Here is a 15,746-nt window from a genome sequence, read left to right as displayed (position 1 = left end):
GGCTGAAATAGATCCAATCGAAGAACCCTGAAACCAAACCACACAAGAATCCGGGCAGTCTGCTGCTAATTGTCTTCCAGAACAAAACTTAGCACTCTCCGGACAATGACAATTGAATGCAGGGCCTCTATAGCACATCACCCAGACTGTCAAGAATGTAATAAAATTGATAGGTAAAGAAGTATGAAAGAGTAACCAATAAGAAGATAAAACAATCAAAGAAGCAAGCTCAGAGATTACTAGAGTTAGCCAATAAGAACCTGAAAAGTCAATAGTGATTAATAGAAAGAGGCCGGCCAAGCCAGGCGTGGTGGCTTATGCCTGTAATCCCAGCACTTGGGAGTCTGAGGCAGGAGGATTGTTGTGAGTTTGAGACCAGCCTAGGCTACAAAGTGAGCTCAAGGCCAGCCTGAACTGCACAGCGAGACCCTGTCTCAAAAAAAAAAAAAAAAAAAAAAAAGAAAGAAAGAAAGAAACAAACAAATAGGCCGGCCATGATGGCACACATCTGTAATCCTAGTACTTGGAAGGCTGAAGCAGGAGGGCTTCCATGAGTCAAAGCTAGCCTGGTCTACATAAGTGAGTTCAAGGCCAGCCTGCACACATAGTGAGACCTGGTCTCAAAAAGAGAGAGAGAGAAAAAAACTGAATCTATATAAAAAAGAATAAAGTAGACAATAAAATTCAACACATGATATCTAAAATTATCAATTCATTGGAAATGTTTAAAAGTTGACTACATGCAGGGTAATCACAGACTCAAGGTAAAATCAAAATAAAAAACCAGAGAGACGAGAAAACAAATAGAATTCAAGAACATTTAGACATAATTAAAATGTTGAATAGACATGGAATTGGAGTAGAAGAAAGACATGAGAAGAAATATTTTACTACATAATGACCAAGAATTTCTCAAATCTGGTGAAATACATTACTTCAATGTTTAAAAAAAAAAAAACAGGAAAACATACCTAGGTGCATCATAGCAAAGCTGTCAAAGACTAAATAAAAAATCTTATAAAGGCTAACAGGGAAAAAGTCACTACTTGCCTTGGGGGACAACTGTAAAAGAAGACTTTAGAATCTTATATCTGAGTGCTCAGAGGAAAAAACCAACCTTGGGCGCAGAGTCAATGCTTACATCCTTTGAAAAGAAAGGTGCATTAAGTATATCTCAGACATTTGAAAGAGATCCTCTGTCAGAAGAGTCACTGCTAATCATCCTAAAGGGAATGTTTCAGACTGAAGGGAAAATATCTCAAGTGAAAGCTGGGAAAGGTGAGATATAAATAGATGCAAAAGACTATGGACTGCTTAAAGGAACATTAAAACTCCTTTCTTTTGGGCTTTGTTTTGTTTGATTTTGGGTGGTACTGGACATCAAACAAATGACCTTGTGCTTGCCAGCCAAGCACCTTTCCACTGAGCTAAATCCCTGTCCCTTCTTTTGGGGTTTATAATACATGTAAATATAAAATATATGACAACCAGAAGAAAAAAAGGGAGAAATGAAGTTGAATTCTTGATTTTATCAGGTTCTTGTAGTTTGGGTATATAGCAAACAAGGGTTTGTGATAGTAGATAGCAATTTAACGATGCATTTTATAATTTCTATATAACCACTGATGCAATAATACTAAGGGTTGCAATGACACTATAGGACACAGGAGGGGATGTGAAGGAGAGACTCACAGACACAGAGACAGACGGAGACGGAGATGGAGACAGAGATGGAGACAGGAGATGGAAACGGAGACAGAGACAGGCAGAGACAGACAGGGAAAGAGAGAGGAAAAAAGGAGAGAAGAATGAAAAATAAGGGGAAAAGGAACTGGTGCTGCGGCTCAGTAGTGGGGTATCCGCATAGCATACAGAGTTCTAAATTCAATCCCCAGTGCATATGGTGGATAGGGCAGAGAATAAGAACACAAATCACCAATATGAGAGATAAAAAGAGATATCATTACAGATCCTTCAGGCATTAAAGGGCTAATAAAAGAATACTATGAAAATTTTTTGCAAAAAGTAATAAGAACTAAGGAGTAATAAAACCCAAAACGTGTAAATTTTGTTGTAATAAAGAGAGGGAAAAAAAGTGCTCTAAAAGATATAACAGCAAGTGTGTTTCGGGGTGTTAAACAGCTGACCATATTAATGTTTTTGGTTGGATCATTGAACACAACTGTTTGCAGTCTCACTGTTTGAATGTCCACTTTGTATGCTTTGATACTGTGACTTGAGCAACTATCTCTAAGATGATAATATATAATCCATTAACTGGTGATTTCTTACTGTTTTTTTTTTTTTTTTTGTAGTTCTGTACTACTTGTACCCTTACACCGCTTTGTTTTGTTTTGTTTTTTCTCTTTTTCCTTTTAAATAAAATTTAAAAAAAAGAAAAAAGAAATTTTTTTGCGAATTTATGTGAATTGGATATATTTCTTGAGAAATTGATTTTGTCAAACAACACAAGAAGAAATAGGAAAACTGAGATTAAGTATAAAATTTATTTTTTTTCTTTTGTCTTTTTGAGACAGGGTCTTGCTATGCAGTTCAGGCTGGCCTTGAGCTCACTTTTGTAGCCCAGGCAGGTCTCGAACTCGCAATGATCCTCTTGCCTCAGCCTCCCGAGTGCTGGGATTACAGGCGTGAGATAAGTATTAAATTTAGTTCATCATTTTATGGCATTCCACAAAGAAAACTAGTCCCAAGAGCTTTACTAGGATTTTCTTCCAGGCATTGAAAGAAGAAATATAATAATATCAAACAAATTCTTTGAGAGACTAGGAAAAATAAGACACTTTAAAATCACTGTATGAGGCTAGCCAGATCTCATACCAAAACTGAGTTCCAATTCAGGGGAGGGACAGGCAAGTCTTCCCAAAGATTAGTCACATAATAGTTGGATGTTTAAATGGCAAATAGAAAATATTTGTTACTATCCATATTATTCACAAAAGCTAATTTTAGATGAATGATAGAATTAAATGTTAAAAAATTGAAAGACAACACAGAAATATCTTCATGTCTTGAGATAGACAATGGATTTTTAAACAGGACACAAATAGCACATACAAGGAAATGACAAATTGTATTTCCTTAAAATTAAGAACTCTTGCTTTTCAAAGGCATTACTGAGAAAATGCTTGAGTTAGCCACAGACTAGCGAAGACAGGTGCATTAGATACATCTGACAGAGGCTTTGTGCCAAGACCAGAGGAAGGATTTATAAAATAACTCAGGAAAAAACTCATACTCCAATTCAAAAATGCACATGCCTATGAACAGATGCTTTACAAAAGACAGCATGCATGTGGCTATGAGAATGGTGAGATCTTTTTTGTTGTTTGAACAAATGGTAACAGTGATGCTGGCAGGGATGTGGAGAAAAATGGCGTCCTATGTGAAGGCAGACGAGGGTGCTGATTCACCCACTTTGGAAAACCGGCAGAATCCTCTAGTAGGATGAGCATTGACCCTACCTATGACCCAACACATTTCTTCTCTCCTTACAGATGCCACGAACACATGGAAGGAGTATTCCTAGTAGCCAAAATTCAGAAACACTTCAAGTGTCCTTCAGAGAAGGACAGTTAAGCACCCTGTCAGATCCAGGCAGAGAATGCTTTCTGTCATGGTTCCTATGGTAGCAAGGACACCATAGTTCCTGTGGTGGCAAGTTAATAGGAAGAAAGGGGTCTTGGCTAGGAAGGGGTCTGCAGATGTTCAGTCAGGTGGCTAGATGGTGAATGGATGCCAAAACTCATCAGGTTTTTCTTTTACTTTATGAATATTGTTTCTGTGTTTTCACAAAAGAAGTAGAGGAACAAGTCCCAATGCCTAGGCTCTGGAAATTCTGGTTTAATGGGTCTGAACACAGCCTGGGTGATGAGATTTATTAAAGTTCTTCCCAGATATATTGTAAGCAGGTGGCTCAGTGGACAGTGGGGGCCAGGCTCCTGTAGACAGATAGTTTTTGGGAAAGTCTTATTCCCTGGTATCCTCTCTCACTTTGTAGCGTGGGGCAGACATCTGCACCAGCAAATATTTGCTCCCCAGTGATCAAATAAATATGCAACATCCATTTATAGCTGGCTTGGATTTGCAATCAGAGATCTTCAGCAAAACTGAAAGCATTGCCCAGGACCAACTGGGCACTCTGAGAAAGCTGCTGTTGCATATGGGAGTGGCATTTTTGAGAAGGAATGTGTGTCTGAATGGGTCCGCTGAAGAGGAGGGGCCTCCACAGTTCTGGCCACCTACCTGAGGTAAACTTCTGGTAAAACAAGAGCTGTGAAAATGCAAGGTTACTCCCCTAGCCTACCCAACTAGCCTGGCAAGTAGCACTTTGGGAGGAATCAATCTCATCTTTATAGCCATCTTTTTATGAGGTTTTAATTACTGCTGTATATTAGCATTCCACATTAACTAGCTGCCTAGACAACTGTGGAGGAGGGACAATATTATACATCACAGATCTTTATGAGAAAGAAGAAATTGCATTTTGCTAATAATTCTTCAGTTTTATAGAATTTTTAATAACAGTCTGAGCTTTTATTTTAGCAAATATATTAAGTGTGCAGTAACTGCAGGCACAATAAAGCTCTCCCAGCTTCAATAATAACCCTGCATGGTGTGCAGCTGCTCTAGGGATCGCAGCGCAACTCAGCTCTGCCTCAGCGTTTGTCACAGCAGGCTGAAAGCTCCAGAATTGTGGGGGCTGTGACAGGTCATCCCTGCCTGAGTTTACAGAGGATGTTGCAGCAAACCAACCAGCATCTTTGGTTGCCAACTACCTGCTCCTTGTGCTTCACTCTGAAATTGATGAAAATTTGGCCGAGAAAATCACCAGCAAGCCAGCTTTTCTGGGGACCTGCGTAGGATGCACACAGAAGAGGAATCATCTCCAGGGACCTCTGCAAAAGTGGGGCCAGGGGGAGGAGGGTTATAGCACAGAATTGCTGAGACCTAAAAATGGTGTTTTCCAGGCTTTGCCAGGGAGATTCTGCTTGGGGGTGATCTTAACATTTCCACCTATTCTGATACAGGCAGGAGTGGACAGGCAGCTCTCAACACCAAGAACTCATACTTTTGTGGCTTCTGGGCAGGACTGGCAGTTACTGAACACTGGGTAACCTTGTCTAGGTGTTTTGAGGCTTCAGCAGCTACTAGGTGCAATCTGGGAGTGTACAGTGACCATGTGCTCACTGTGCTCCTCTTCTTCTGGCTTCTCTCTGAGGCTTTGAGCCATACCAAGTCACTCCTCCAGGCAATATTTAGGATGAGGGACAATCAAGACTCTGAAAATGCTACAGTTTAGATCTAAAATGCCCCCATCCAAATCTTCATATGTCTGGAAAGTGACTAAATCATGGGTCGCTATAGTTGACTATTAGGAGGTGGGATCTGGTTGGAGGCAGATTAGTGGAGGTGTGACCTGGAAGCGTGTATCACTCTTCCCAGCCTCTACTTACTTCTCTCTCTCGTTCCTGGCTGCCATGGGTTGAGCACCTTTCCTCTACTATGCCCGTCCGCCATCCTTTTTCTGCCTTGGAGCCAGTGCCTAAGTACTGAAACCATGAGCCAAACTAAACTTCTCCTTCTTAAATTGTAGGTGGCAGGTATTTCATCCCAGAGACAACAAAGTAACTAAAACAGATTTTGGTGCCAGAGAGATGGAGTTGTTGCTGTGACTAAAAATGACCATGTGGTTCAGAAGTGTTCAGAACTGGTTAACAGGAGTATGGACAGGTTTGGAGATGCTTGATAGAGAAGCCCCAGAATACTGTAACCCAATCTTGGTGGGAGAGTTTGGTTGGAGCTCAGAAAACCAGAATGCTCATAGAAATGCAGAGAGTAAGAGTCTGGGTCAGCAGATTCCAGTTAGGAACAAGGACTCCACGAGTAGTTGAACCAGAGGCCATGTGTGTTATACCCTAACAGAATTTTGCCCAGGTTCTGAGATTTTTGTGGGACACTGAAATTAACAGCAGTGGACTAACTAATCTATCAGAGGAAATTTCAAGGCAGTCTAACATTTAATTTGTGGCATGGGTACTTATGGCCACTTTCAGCTTGAGTTACAAAATACAGTAAGAATCAGGAGCAAAAAGCCCACTTAAAAAGCTTCTCAGTTTTCTCAAAAGGAAGTGCCTAAAAAGTTGGGGTAGTGGGACTTAAGGTGGCTGCACAAGAAGGCAATTTGCCCACCCTCTCAGTAAGAGTGGGCAGGGAGAAGAACCAGTCAGCTATTCACATGAGCCTACCGGCACCCCCCCCTCACACCCCCACCCCACGTCAGCAACTGGGGACAGAGGTCTGAGCATCTCTTGGGAGAATGACCATATGCAATACAGCGAATATAGGGGATTTCCTTCTATCTTCTGTTTGAAGGCAAAGGTTATTTTCACTGTTATGTTTTGTTTTGATTTGATGGTTTTGCTCTATTCAATATTCTCCTTCAATTGGTTTTATAATGTTCTGTTTTTGGTTTAATTTCACTATACCTATAGTACCTATTACTACTATCCCAGTATCCTGCTGTGAAGCTCTGTACCAATTTCACTGCATTGCCTCAATTGGCTTTGTTCTGTCTTGTTCTGTTGCATTTTTACTACATTCCAAATAAAGTTTTTAAAATTTTAAAAGTTGGGGTAAAGAAGAATGTGATTGCTATAAAACTTACCATTAAAAATAAGCCAAGTACTTTGTATCAGGATATTAGGACAGATGGCTGGAAGGCCTCTCAGGAATCAGCAAGATTCCCCACCCTTCACAGGCTCAACTGTGCAAAACCATAAAGCATTCTGTTATGGTTTATGTCTAGATGTCCTCTCAAAGCCTCAGGTGATTATAGGGTTTTTTTGCAGGTGGCTGAATCTAGAATGTGCAATTGAGCCCTGCTTAATTCTGGGATTAAGGGTACTGGGATTAAGGGTGGGTGATTGCTGGATCAGTCTACTGATTAGATTGACACTACCCTAATTCCTGTAGACTGGACCATATATGGGCCACACTGCCTTGGCACCAGCGATTATGTACTAAAACCTCTACAAACTTTGAATTAAGCACACCTTTCCTGTTTAAGTTTGGATGTTGGGTATTTTGTCTCAGCAATGAGAAAAGTAACTAAGACCCTTCCATTAGAGAAAAGAGCCCCCAAGCTGCTTGTTTAAAAAGGGTCACCTAGAAAATTGGCTCCCTAGGATTCATTCATAGTGTTCAGCTATCCAGTTACTCAGAGACCTCTGCAGACTTGGTCCAAGGGAGCCTGGCTACTGCCCCAGTTAGCTAACCTTGGTATTGTCCATGTGGTACTTATGTTATAGGCCTGTTTAATGCAAAAGTTTTAGGGTTATAGAGGATTCCATTCAGATTTCAGAAGGCTTTGAAGGCCAGAAAGTGTGTCCCTGAGAGAACAGTGCATGAAGCCATGATAGTGAAGGCTAAAGTGCAATAAAGACCCCAGAAAATTGAAGATGTCAGGAATGTGGATCATCTGCTAAGTAAAGCTGCTGACAATGAGCAGAGTCACTACAAGGAAGGGCATATGGTTTGTAACTGGTAATGCCCCAGGGGTGAGGCACTTCTGTTATGGGCACAGCATCAGGAAATTTCAGAGTTGCTCTGGGTTTATAGAGAACATCCTGTAACTTCTGGGGATGTGCATGGAGAAATGGGGCACAGAAAAAATCTGGAAGAAGAGTGCTAATAATCTTTTCAACAGTGGTTTTGGGAAGTTAGAAAATAAGGCAGAAATGCCTTCAAATTCCTCACAGAAAAAATTTTTCTACCTATAATTTCATACCCCGTTAAAATCACAAATGTAAGTTTGGAATAAGGACTGTTCACAAACACAAGTTCTCATAAGTTCTGATTGGTCAGTCTAGGATAGTCTCACAGCTGCTTCTTACCTGGACAGACAAGCTGGGGCACTGTCACATATGTCACATGGAGATTTCACCTAATTCTTACATGTGGGATCTTGGGTCAGCCTGGGGTTGCTAAGGGCAATGACACATATAGCTCAGGACTGGTTGATGAGTCTTGAGAGGAGACTGGAGCAGGGAACACCCTGGAAAAGCACAGAAGGCCTTCCACATCAGGAATTGGGGCCACATATGCCCACTATGGCAAAGTCTTATTTGCTTCACAATGCCCAGTTTCTCCTGGCTATGTCCAGAGGATTACTGTAGCCTTTCCAAGAAGTTCCAAATGGTAGTGCCACATTGATGTCACTTCTGCAAACCAGGGTTCCAGGGAAGTAGGAGGAATGTAGAAATGTCCTTGTCCTAGACGCCCTAGCTGAAAAGATTACTGCATCCTTTTGGAGGTACCTCAGAGCCTGAGTCCTGACGAAGCACAGAGTAAGGATAAAGGGCATGTATTACCAAGGTAAAGCTCCACTCCTGGCACATTACTCAGAAAATGTACACTCCAAACGGGGAGGAATTGCACAATCAACTCCCTACAACATCAGGAAAACATCAGGGCAGCCTCAGGGCCTTGTTAGCACTGTGGACAACCTTGTCTTAGCTCTCTGGATCTAAAGACTCGAACGGCTTTGAGAATTCACTAGCTAAGATGATGTGAACCCTGCCACCCCACATACTGGGCCCTGTTTAGTGTTAAGTCTAACCTGACACTGAGATGGGAAAGCCTTTTAAATCCATTCTGTTGGAACTGAAGAGTTCTCACTTGTAGATTTCTTGTTTTAGCCCAGTGAGGAATGGCAGCGCAGCTGGTACTGGTGGAAGGGCAGATGGGAGGCTGTGCCTGCCCTACAAGGATCTGGCTCTCTCATGTTCTTAATAGTCACAGGTCCCTGAGTTACTCAGAACCAACAGGGAGAGTGTGAGGGACCAACAACCAGAGCCACACGCACCGCCCACCCAGCCGTGTGCACGTACCAGCCTGCGGATCTCTCGCTCACATTCCTTCTTGATGCGGCTGATCTCCTCCTGGTGCAAGTGGTACACGCTCCTGATCTCTGCAGCCTTGATCTTGTCTGCCTGGATCACCAGGGTCAGTGCCTCCTCTACCTGCTTCTTGGCCCCCTTTAGCTCTGAGATCTCTTGCTGCATTTTGACCTTCTCCACCTCGAATCCCTTCTTGGCTTCCTCCTTGGCCTCGCACAGGAGCACCGTCTTGACCTTTTCAGGTGCGCCATCGCGCATGGTGTTGAGCAAGGCCTGCAGCCGCTGGTTCTCGTTATCCTTGATCTTGATGACCCTCAGAAGCTCAGCTTCATGCTGCCGCAGCAGGGCCTCCCGTACAGCCTGAAGCTCCTTCATTTTCTCCTCGTGCAGCTTGGTCTTGAGCTCCGTGACCAGGACTGCGTGCTTGCGCTGCTCGTGTTCGCGTACCTGCTTCAGCTCTTGGCTCTTCTCCCGCTCCACTCTGCTGACCTGGAAAACAACAGACACTGCAGTCACCAGATCCCTGAATGCCTGCACATACCGAATCTGTATCCATTCAAACAAGTTTGGAGGACTTGTTTTTTGCATACGTAGGAGCTATCCTCCATTCTGGAATGCGCCTTAAAATGTCAATTAACACCCCAAATCAAATCCATGTGGTAGAGTGTGAGTAGGCACCACAGACACTGCAGCATGCATAGCTGGTGGATACATTGTCTTATGGTTGATACACTGTGTCACACTGAGATCTAGAAGCTTAATTAAGTTATTCAGCAGTTCTACATCCTGGGGTGAAGAGGACAAGCCCTTACTGCTCTAGGATATTATTCCTTGTGTCAATTCGAGAAGCTCAGTTTAACTAAGGGATTCTGCAGGGGAACAAGGTCCTTACTTTCTAAACATCCTCAGCCTGTGCAAGAGGAGGGCACGGAGATGGTGTGAGTGCTACACCCACCCAAGGATCATAGCCTGCTTACAATATAAGAGGAAAAAGAGACTTTCTCTTCTCCACTTCTGCTCTTGTTGCTTTGCAGTCTTATGCCACCCTGAAGTGTTACCCTTGTGCCCTGCCGCCCTGCCTTGGAACCAGCTGATTATGGACTGAAACCTCTACAAACTGTAAGCTATATAATCCTTTCCTTCCTTTATTTTGAGCATCAAGTATTTTGTTTCAGGAAGGAGAAAAAGTAACCAAGACAGCTGGGTACTGCAACAAAGTCAGGTAGTGGATATACTCAGTTTCCAGAAGTCTGCTCTGGGCCAATCTAGGAGCAGCCATCAGGGAAGTGAAACCACAGCCCCAGGAGACCAGTGGGGGCTTCTCCAGAGACACAGTCCTATGGGTGAGTGTACTGACAGGGTAAACACATGTATGGGTCTTAACGACAGCTGTTTACTCCCATCAACCCGTTTCCTCGCCCAAATAGTTGGAATGCTGCATTTATGTACTTTTATGACACAATGGGGGAAACATCATCAGCAAAGCTGTCTCTCTAGATGGTGTCTAATCTTCTAACACTAAGACTTTGGACTGAAAGTTTTCCTTTCATTCAGATTCTTAAACCACTGGCTGAGTGGTTATACAATATGCAGGCCTCAGGTGCTCTGGATGAAAGAATGGCTAAAATCCAGATGTGTTCTGATCTACCTGCAGCTAGAGAATGAGAAGAGCACTTCTGCAGCGGGTTTGCCCTCACTGCCTTCACTCCTCTTAGGTCCCCATCCTATTGGGTGGGCAAACTCATATAGCTCCACGGTGTCAGGTCCACAGTGGTCTCCTGGAACATGGTACTGACCCCTTTCATGAGACTCACAGGCTTCAGTCTTGCCTGGCTGAGCCTGCCTCAAAGACTACTTACCCTGGCTTCCAGGCCTCTCAGTTTTGGTGTGAACCCTGGCCTTTTCCCTTCTGCCTGTGCCCCTTTATGAGACTCCAGGTCCACACTATGCTGCTCACTCCCAAACTCATCTTTGGTTAGGCACCTGTCTGGATCACCAAGGGCCAGCCTACCTGGTGATGGTGAGGACCATGCCCTATCTTCCTCCAAGGTAGGTCTGAGGCCAGCTTTGTTTCTGGAGGCTGCCCCTCACTCTCTGGTCTTCTTCAGTTCAGCCAGTAGCTGGTCTAGCCGCAAACAGGAGGAGCGTAGCTGCCCCTAGCATCTCACTGCCAAGCCTGGTAGTGCTGTTTATGGCCCAGCCTCGGAGAGGAGGTGGCCCCCTCTCAAGGTTGGATGGATGTCAGCTTCCTAAACTGGTTTGCTCCCAATACTGCCCCCTCCAACTCCCATTTATAAAAGGTGTGAATGGCTCTCCTGTCTCTTTCTGAGGTGTAAACTTTTCCCAGATATGCCTGGGGAGCCACTTGCTTCCTGCCAGGACCCTGAAAAACAGCTTCCTAGAGACCTCTCATACTTATTCTGCGCAGGCAGAACCTCTCAGGCCCTGACTATCTCCATGGTCTCCCATTCCTTAGGGTGATACTTTGCTGGAGCCACTGTTCTGGGCTCTACCTCCAACCTCCAGACGTCAGCAAAACTGGCAGCTCCACTTCCTTTAGCACCTCCCTGCTGCCTGCTCCAGGGCCCTGTGATCTCCTAGCCCATCTCCCTGCTTCACTATCTGGGTTCCTCTTCTAAGTGAAAGCAGTGAGCCCTCAAGGCTTTGCCTGCATGACCTCACACCACTCAGACTGATGGGAGGAGAATGAAGTGTGACTTCAGGCCTTTGCTCAAAGTCCCTCTCATAGTCTGGGACTTTCATAAGTGGCATTCCGCACTCTTCTCCCAACAAGGGCATAAACTCTAGTCCACAAACCCTGTCTCTCTTCCTCCTCAGTGTCTCTCCCCAACCCTGCCCATCTGCTTCTGTTCCTGCTGCCTGATGCTGTTCTGCAAAACGTGGCTGGAACCTCTCGGTTTCCTGGTGTTATCTCCACCCAGCCCTATGCCCCATTGCTGAGACTGCTATTTCCTAAGACAGCCATGGCACACATATCCCAGCACTTTATGATTATCACTCCATATTAGTCAGTTTTCTGCTACTATAACCAACACCCAAGATAAATTCACTTATAAGAGAAAAGATTTATTTTGGCTATTTTGGAGGTTCCAGTCCATGATCAGTCCACCTCACTGCTTTAGGTCCAAGGCAATATCATGAAGGAGCAAAGCCCTTCGTTTCAAGGCTGGGACTTGAAGGGGAAAATAAAGGGAGGAAATGAGGCCTCACAGATCCTTTCTAATGCATACCCCCAGTGATGGGATGACATCTCAGTAGGCCCAACCTCTTAAAGGTTCACCTCCTCCCAAATGGGCCATGGGCTGAGAACTAAGGGTGTCTGGGGGACACTTAAGATCAGACTATAGCATATTTCCTGAGTGTGCCTCGCTTATCTCTGTGACTGCTCTATCTCCCTCCCAAACCAGAGGCAAGTTTCCTGAGGGTGGTGGTGTATCAGCCTTGCAGTGACAGATGCACAGTAGGTGAGCAGTAGTCCTATTGTTCTGTGGGTTTCAACCCTAAGACCTCATCATAGCAATCTCCTAAGGACTCTGTAATGCCTGGAGAACTCCACCCAGATGTCTCTCTGTCTCTCTGCTTCTGTCTCTTCCTCTCTGTCTCTGTCTCTGTCTCTGTCTCTCTCTCCCTCCCCCTCTCCCTCTCCCCCTCTCTTTCTCCCTCTCCCTCTCCCTGTCCCTCTTTCTCTCCATCCCTAACCGCATATAGGATGAAGTGGCAGCAATCCACACTGTTTGGATTTCTGATTCAAAAGATATACAGCAAACAGATATTAGTTCTCTTTCTATGTAATGCAAATCTCCCCTTTTTCCCAGGATATGCAGGTTCTGGACATAGAAAAGGGAAGTTTTTTTTATGGTGTTTCTGGATCATTTGCAGAGTGGTGATTAGTGAGCCCTTTTCTTCCTAGGTGGATCACTTCAGTAAGATTCTAGAACATGCTGCACCCATAGATGGGTGGCAGCAGGGGTACTATTAGCTTTCCCTCTGAGGGGCACAGTGGATCCCAGGGCTGGGTGTGTGGTGACAAAACTGGTGGCAGTACCTTTGGACCTAGGGTCTTGCTTACCTTTTCCCTTAGCAAATAAAATCTTCACTTTGTGAAAACTTCTTGAATGGAAATCAGAAGAGAAAAGAAAAATGGTATAGCATGTATCACGAGTGGATTGCTTTAAAGAGAACAATTCAAGGTTGAGGGTTGAATCCTGTCAAGCCATTTAGAGTAATAATAGAGCCTATACCTGCTTTGCTTCATGACTACAAGACTCCTCTGCCACAGACAAAGGTCTCAGCCTGAGTCAGTATCAGACACACACAAAGGGCCTGGCTAACAATTCAGTACCAACAAGGAGCCTTTTACTTTCCTGACTGTCCCAGAGGCATCCAAAGTACAGTAGGTAGGGTGACACAATTAGCTTCCAACAGCACACTGAGGGGGGCTCCCAACTGCACAGTGACCAGAAGCCAAGCAGGAAGGGAAGCACACTGTTTTCTCAGGAAGCACTTTGGGCCCTGGAGAGATGTCACTAGGCTAGTCTTGCCCTGTACTTCACCATGTCGCACTTGAAGGTTAGCTCCCTTTGAACTGCAGAGGGGCTGGCTAAAAGGCGGCTCATCACAGCACTATGGACTGGATCTCTGAATTCTGCTTACCATGCAGCTCCAGCAACAAGCTGCTTTCTGAGGCTCCATCCACTGAATGTGGATGAATGAATTCCTTTCCTCTCCAGTGTCTGGGCTGAAGAGTAGAGTTTTGCCTACAACCCTGGAGAGGATAGATGGTAAGAGGCCCTTAATAGCTGACCCTGAGCTTTAGATGACTCAAGGTGTTTTCAGGAATGAAAAGCAGCTTTCTAAGAACCTGTTAAGAAAACTGTACCACCAAAGAAGTGCCTGAAAGCTGCCTCCCTGAGATCCCACAGCTGGATCCTGTTAGAATCCTACAACCAGGCTGACTGACAAGATACTGTAGACTTCTCAGAGTAAGGTGGACCTCAAAACCTGCAGGGGCCCAAAGTGTGCTTCTCCTGGATTCTCAGGTGCACATTTCGCCCTTCCTCTAGAAGCTTTTGGCCTTTCTGCAGGTATTGGACAATATAATGGAGGGATAGTTTCTTCTCTCAGATGTTGCTTGGTTGCCATGGAAAAGCAAGACATGTGCTTGATTTTTCCCTCCAACTACTCAGTTGTCAAGATATTGATTTGGTTCCCTGTCAATCTCAAAGGTAACCAATTAACTGATTTTTTAGGGAAACAGATTTAAACATACTCAACAGGTTTTAATTTTAATTCTTTGAAAATCTCATTCTCACTAAAGCTGCCCCAGTGGAGCTCTTCAAGGGGTCCTGGATGCTCTGAATACAGCCCTAGTAGTTTTATAATTTCTGGCATGTGAGATAACCCAGACCCAGTTTGCTCATTGCTTGACCCAAATCTTCTCCAGTTGCTCAGATTTCCTTTCAGAGGAAATGGTATTTGAAGGCCACAACGACAGCCCTTGAAGCAGTTCATATTCCTTGCAAGATCTTTTCAGTGGATGGACAGATAGCTCACATATCATTATATACACACACACAGAGAGACAGAGAGAGAGAGAGAGAGAGAGAGAGAGAGAGAGATCATGCTCACTTCTCTCAGCTATTCTTGCTTTCGTATCTTGTAAACTCACACTGGAATTCACAATTCCAACTTAAAATTTCCAATTCAAATTCCAGTCTACAGAGCTCCTATTTAACCTCTAGGTTACAGCTGTATCTGTCCTTTCACACTGAAAATCTTTGTTCTCCACGAAACAGATGACAGAATATCCCACAGTTACTCATTTAATTTATCCACATTGTACCTACAATTGTGTTGGAGCACAATAGTTTCAGTGTTAGCACTGGCACCACCGGCTGTGATTACTGGCAGTAGCTGGTTTTCTCCTGTCTTCTGTGCCCTCCCCAGCCTTGTATGGCTGCACCCGATCTGCACAGCCATTGTGTATAAAGATCTTCTCCCTTCTACTCTCATTAAATTTTTTTCCCTGAAAATTCCAGAGTATTGCCTAAGTTTCCCACTGGGTTTGTGCAAACAAAGCCTATGGGGCTGCTCAAGCAAAGGTCACAGGTGACCTTGACACCCTCACTGTCACTGGGGTTAATTTACAAAGAAGCTCTGGGTTCAGCACCGGCTGGTGGAGTTGATGCCTCTGGTTGTTTCGGTGACTGAAGATCCCTTAGACACGCTCCTAGGCGCAGTGCTGGAGTCTTGCATGCTAGAAACAGCTTGTCTGTGTGTGCCTTTCACAGCTGAATGTCAGTTTTACTAGACACAAAATCCTTGGCTCACATTCTGAGTTACTTAAATTTGTTACTCATTTTCTTCTGGCATTAACTATGACATTCATATATTTGATCATAACCTAATTTCCTTTCCCTTGTGAGTCACGCAAATTCTTTAATGTTCATGGAATATGCTCTGATGTGTTCTGTACTGACCATTCTAGGTTATGCGCTCAGGCACATGGTGTGCTCTTTCACTTAGTAATTGCTTTTTTTTTTTTTAAAGTTAGGACAATTGTCTTAAGTGACAATGTTTTAGCATTTGTTATGTTTCTTTGCTTCTGTTTTGTTCTACTGTGCATCTGTTAGAATGTTTTTGCCCACCTTCAGTATTTATCTTTTCTTTCAAGCCCCTTTATCTCCTCCTCCTCCTCTTCTTCCTCTTGCTTCTCCTTCTCAGCTACAGCCTCAGCCCTTTTTAAAATGTTTTTAGACGAGATCTTACTAAATTGTCCAGGTTGGGCTTGAATTTGCTAAATCTTCT

The 15,746-nt window shown here is 44.0% G+C and overlaps 1 protein-coding gene across 38 annotated transcripts in view; it reads right to left on the bottom strand.

Moving 5' to 3' along the window:
* The window catches only part of Jakmip3 (Janus kinase and microtubule interacting protein 3), a 158,259-nt gene that overhangs the window by 59,526 nt on the left and 82,987 nt on the right, over window positions 1-15,746 (bottom strand). For all 38 annotated transcript variants that reach the window (XM_063244962.1, XM_063244963.1, XM_063244961.1 and 35 more), the window contains one exon: window positions 8,910-9,407. In XM_063244962.1, coding sequence (XP_063101032.1) covers window positions 8,910-9,407 — 498 coding nt within the window. The remainder of the gene's footprint in view (window positions 1-8,909; window positions 9,408-15,746) is intronic.

The sequence above is a fragment of the Cavia porcellus genome, unplaced genomic scaffold (genome assembly GCF_034190915.1).
Source record: "Cavia porcellus strain 051 isolate PalLab524CR breed Dunkin Hartley unplaced genomic scaffold, mCavPor4.1 scaffold_2, whole genome shotgun sequence".
NCBI classification, from domain to species: domain Eukaryota; kingdom Metazoa; phylum Chordata; class Mammalia; order Rodentia; family Caviidae; genus Cavia; species Cavia porcellus.
The sequence above is the reverse complement of the archived record's forward strand: the minus strand, read 5'-3'. Positions and strand labels throughout refer to the sequence as shown.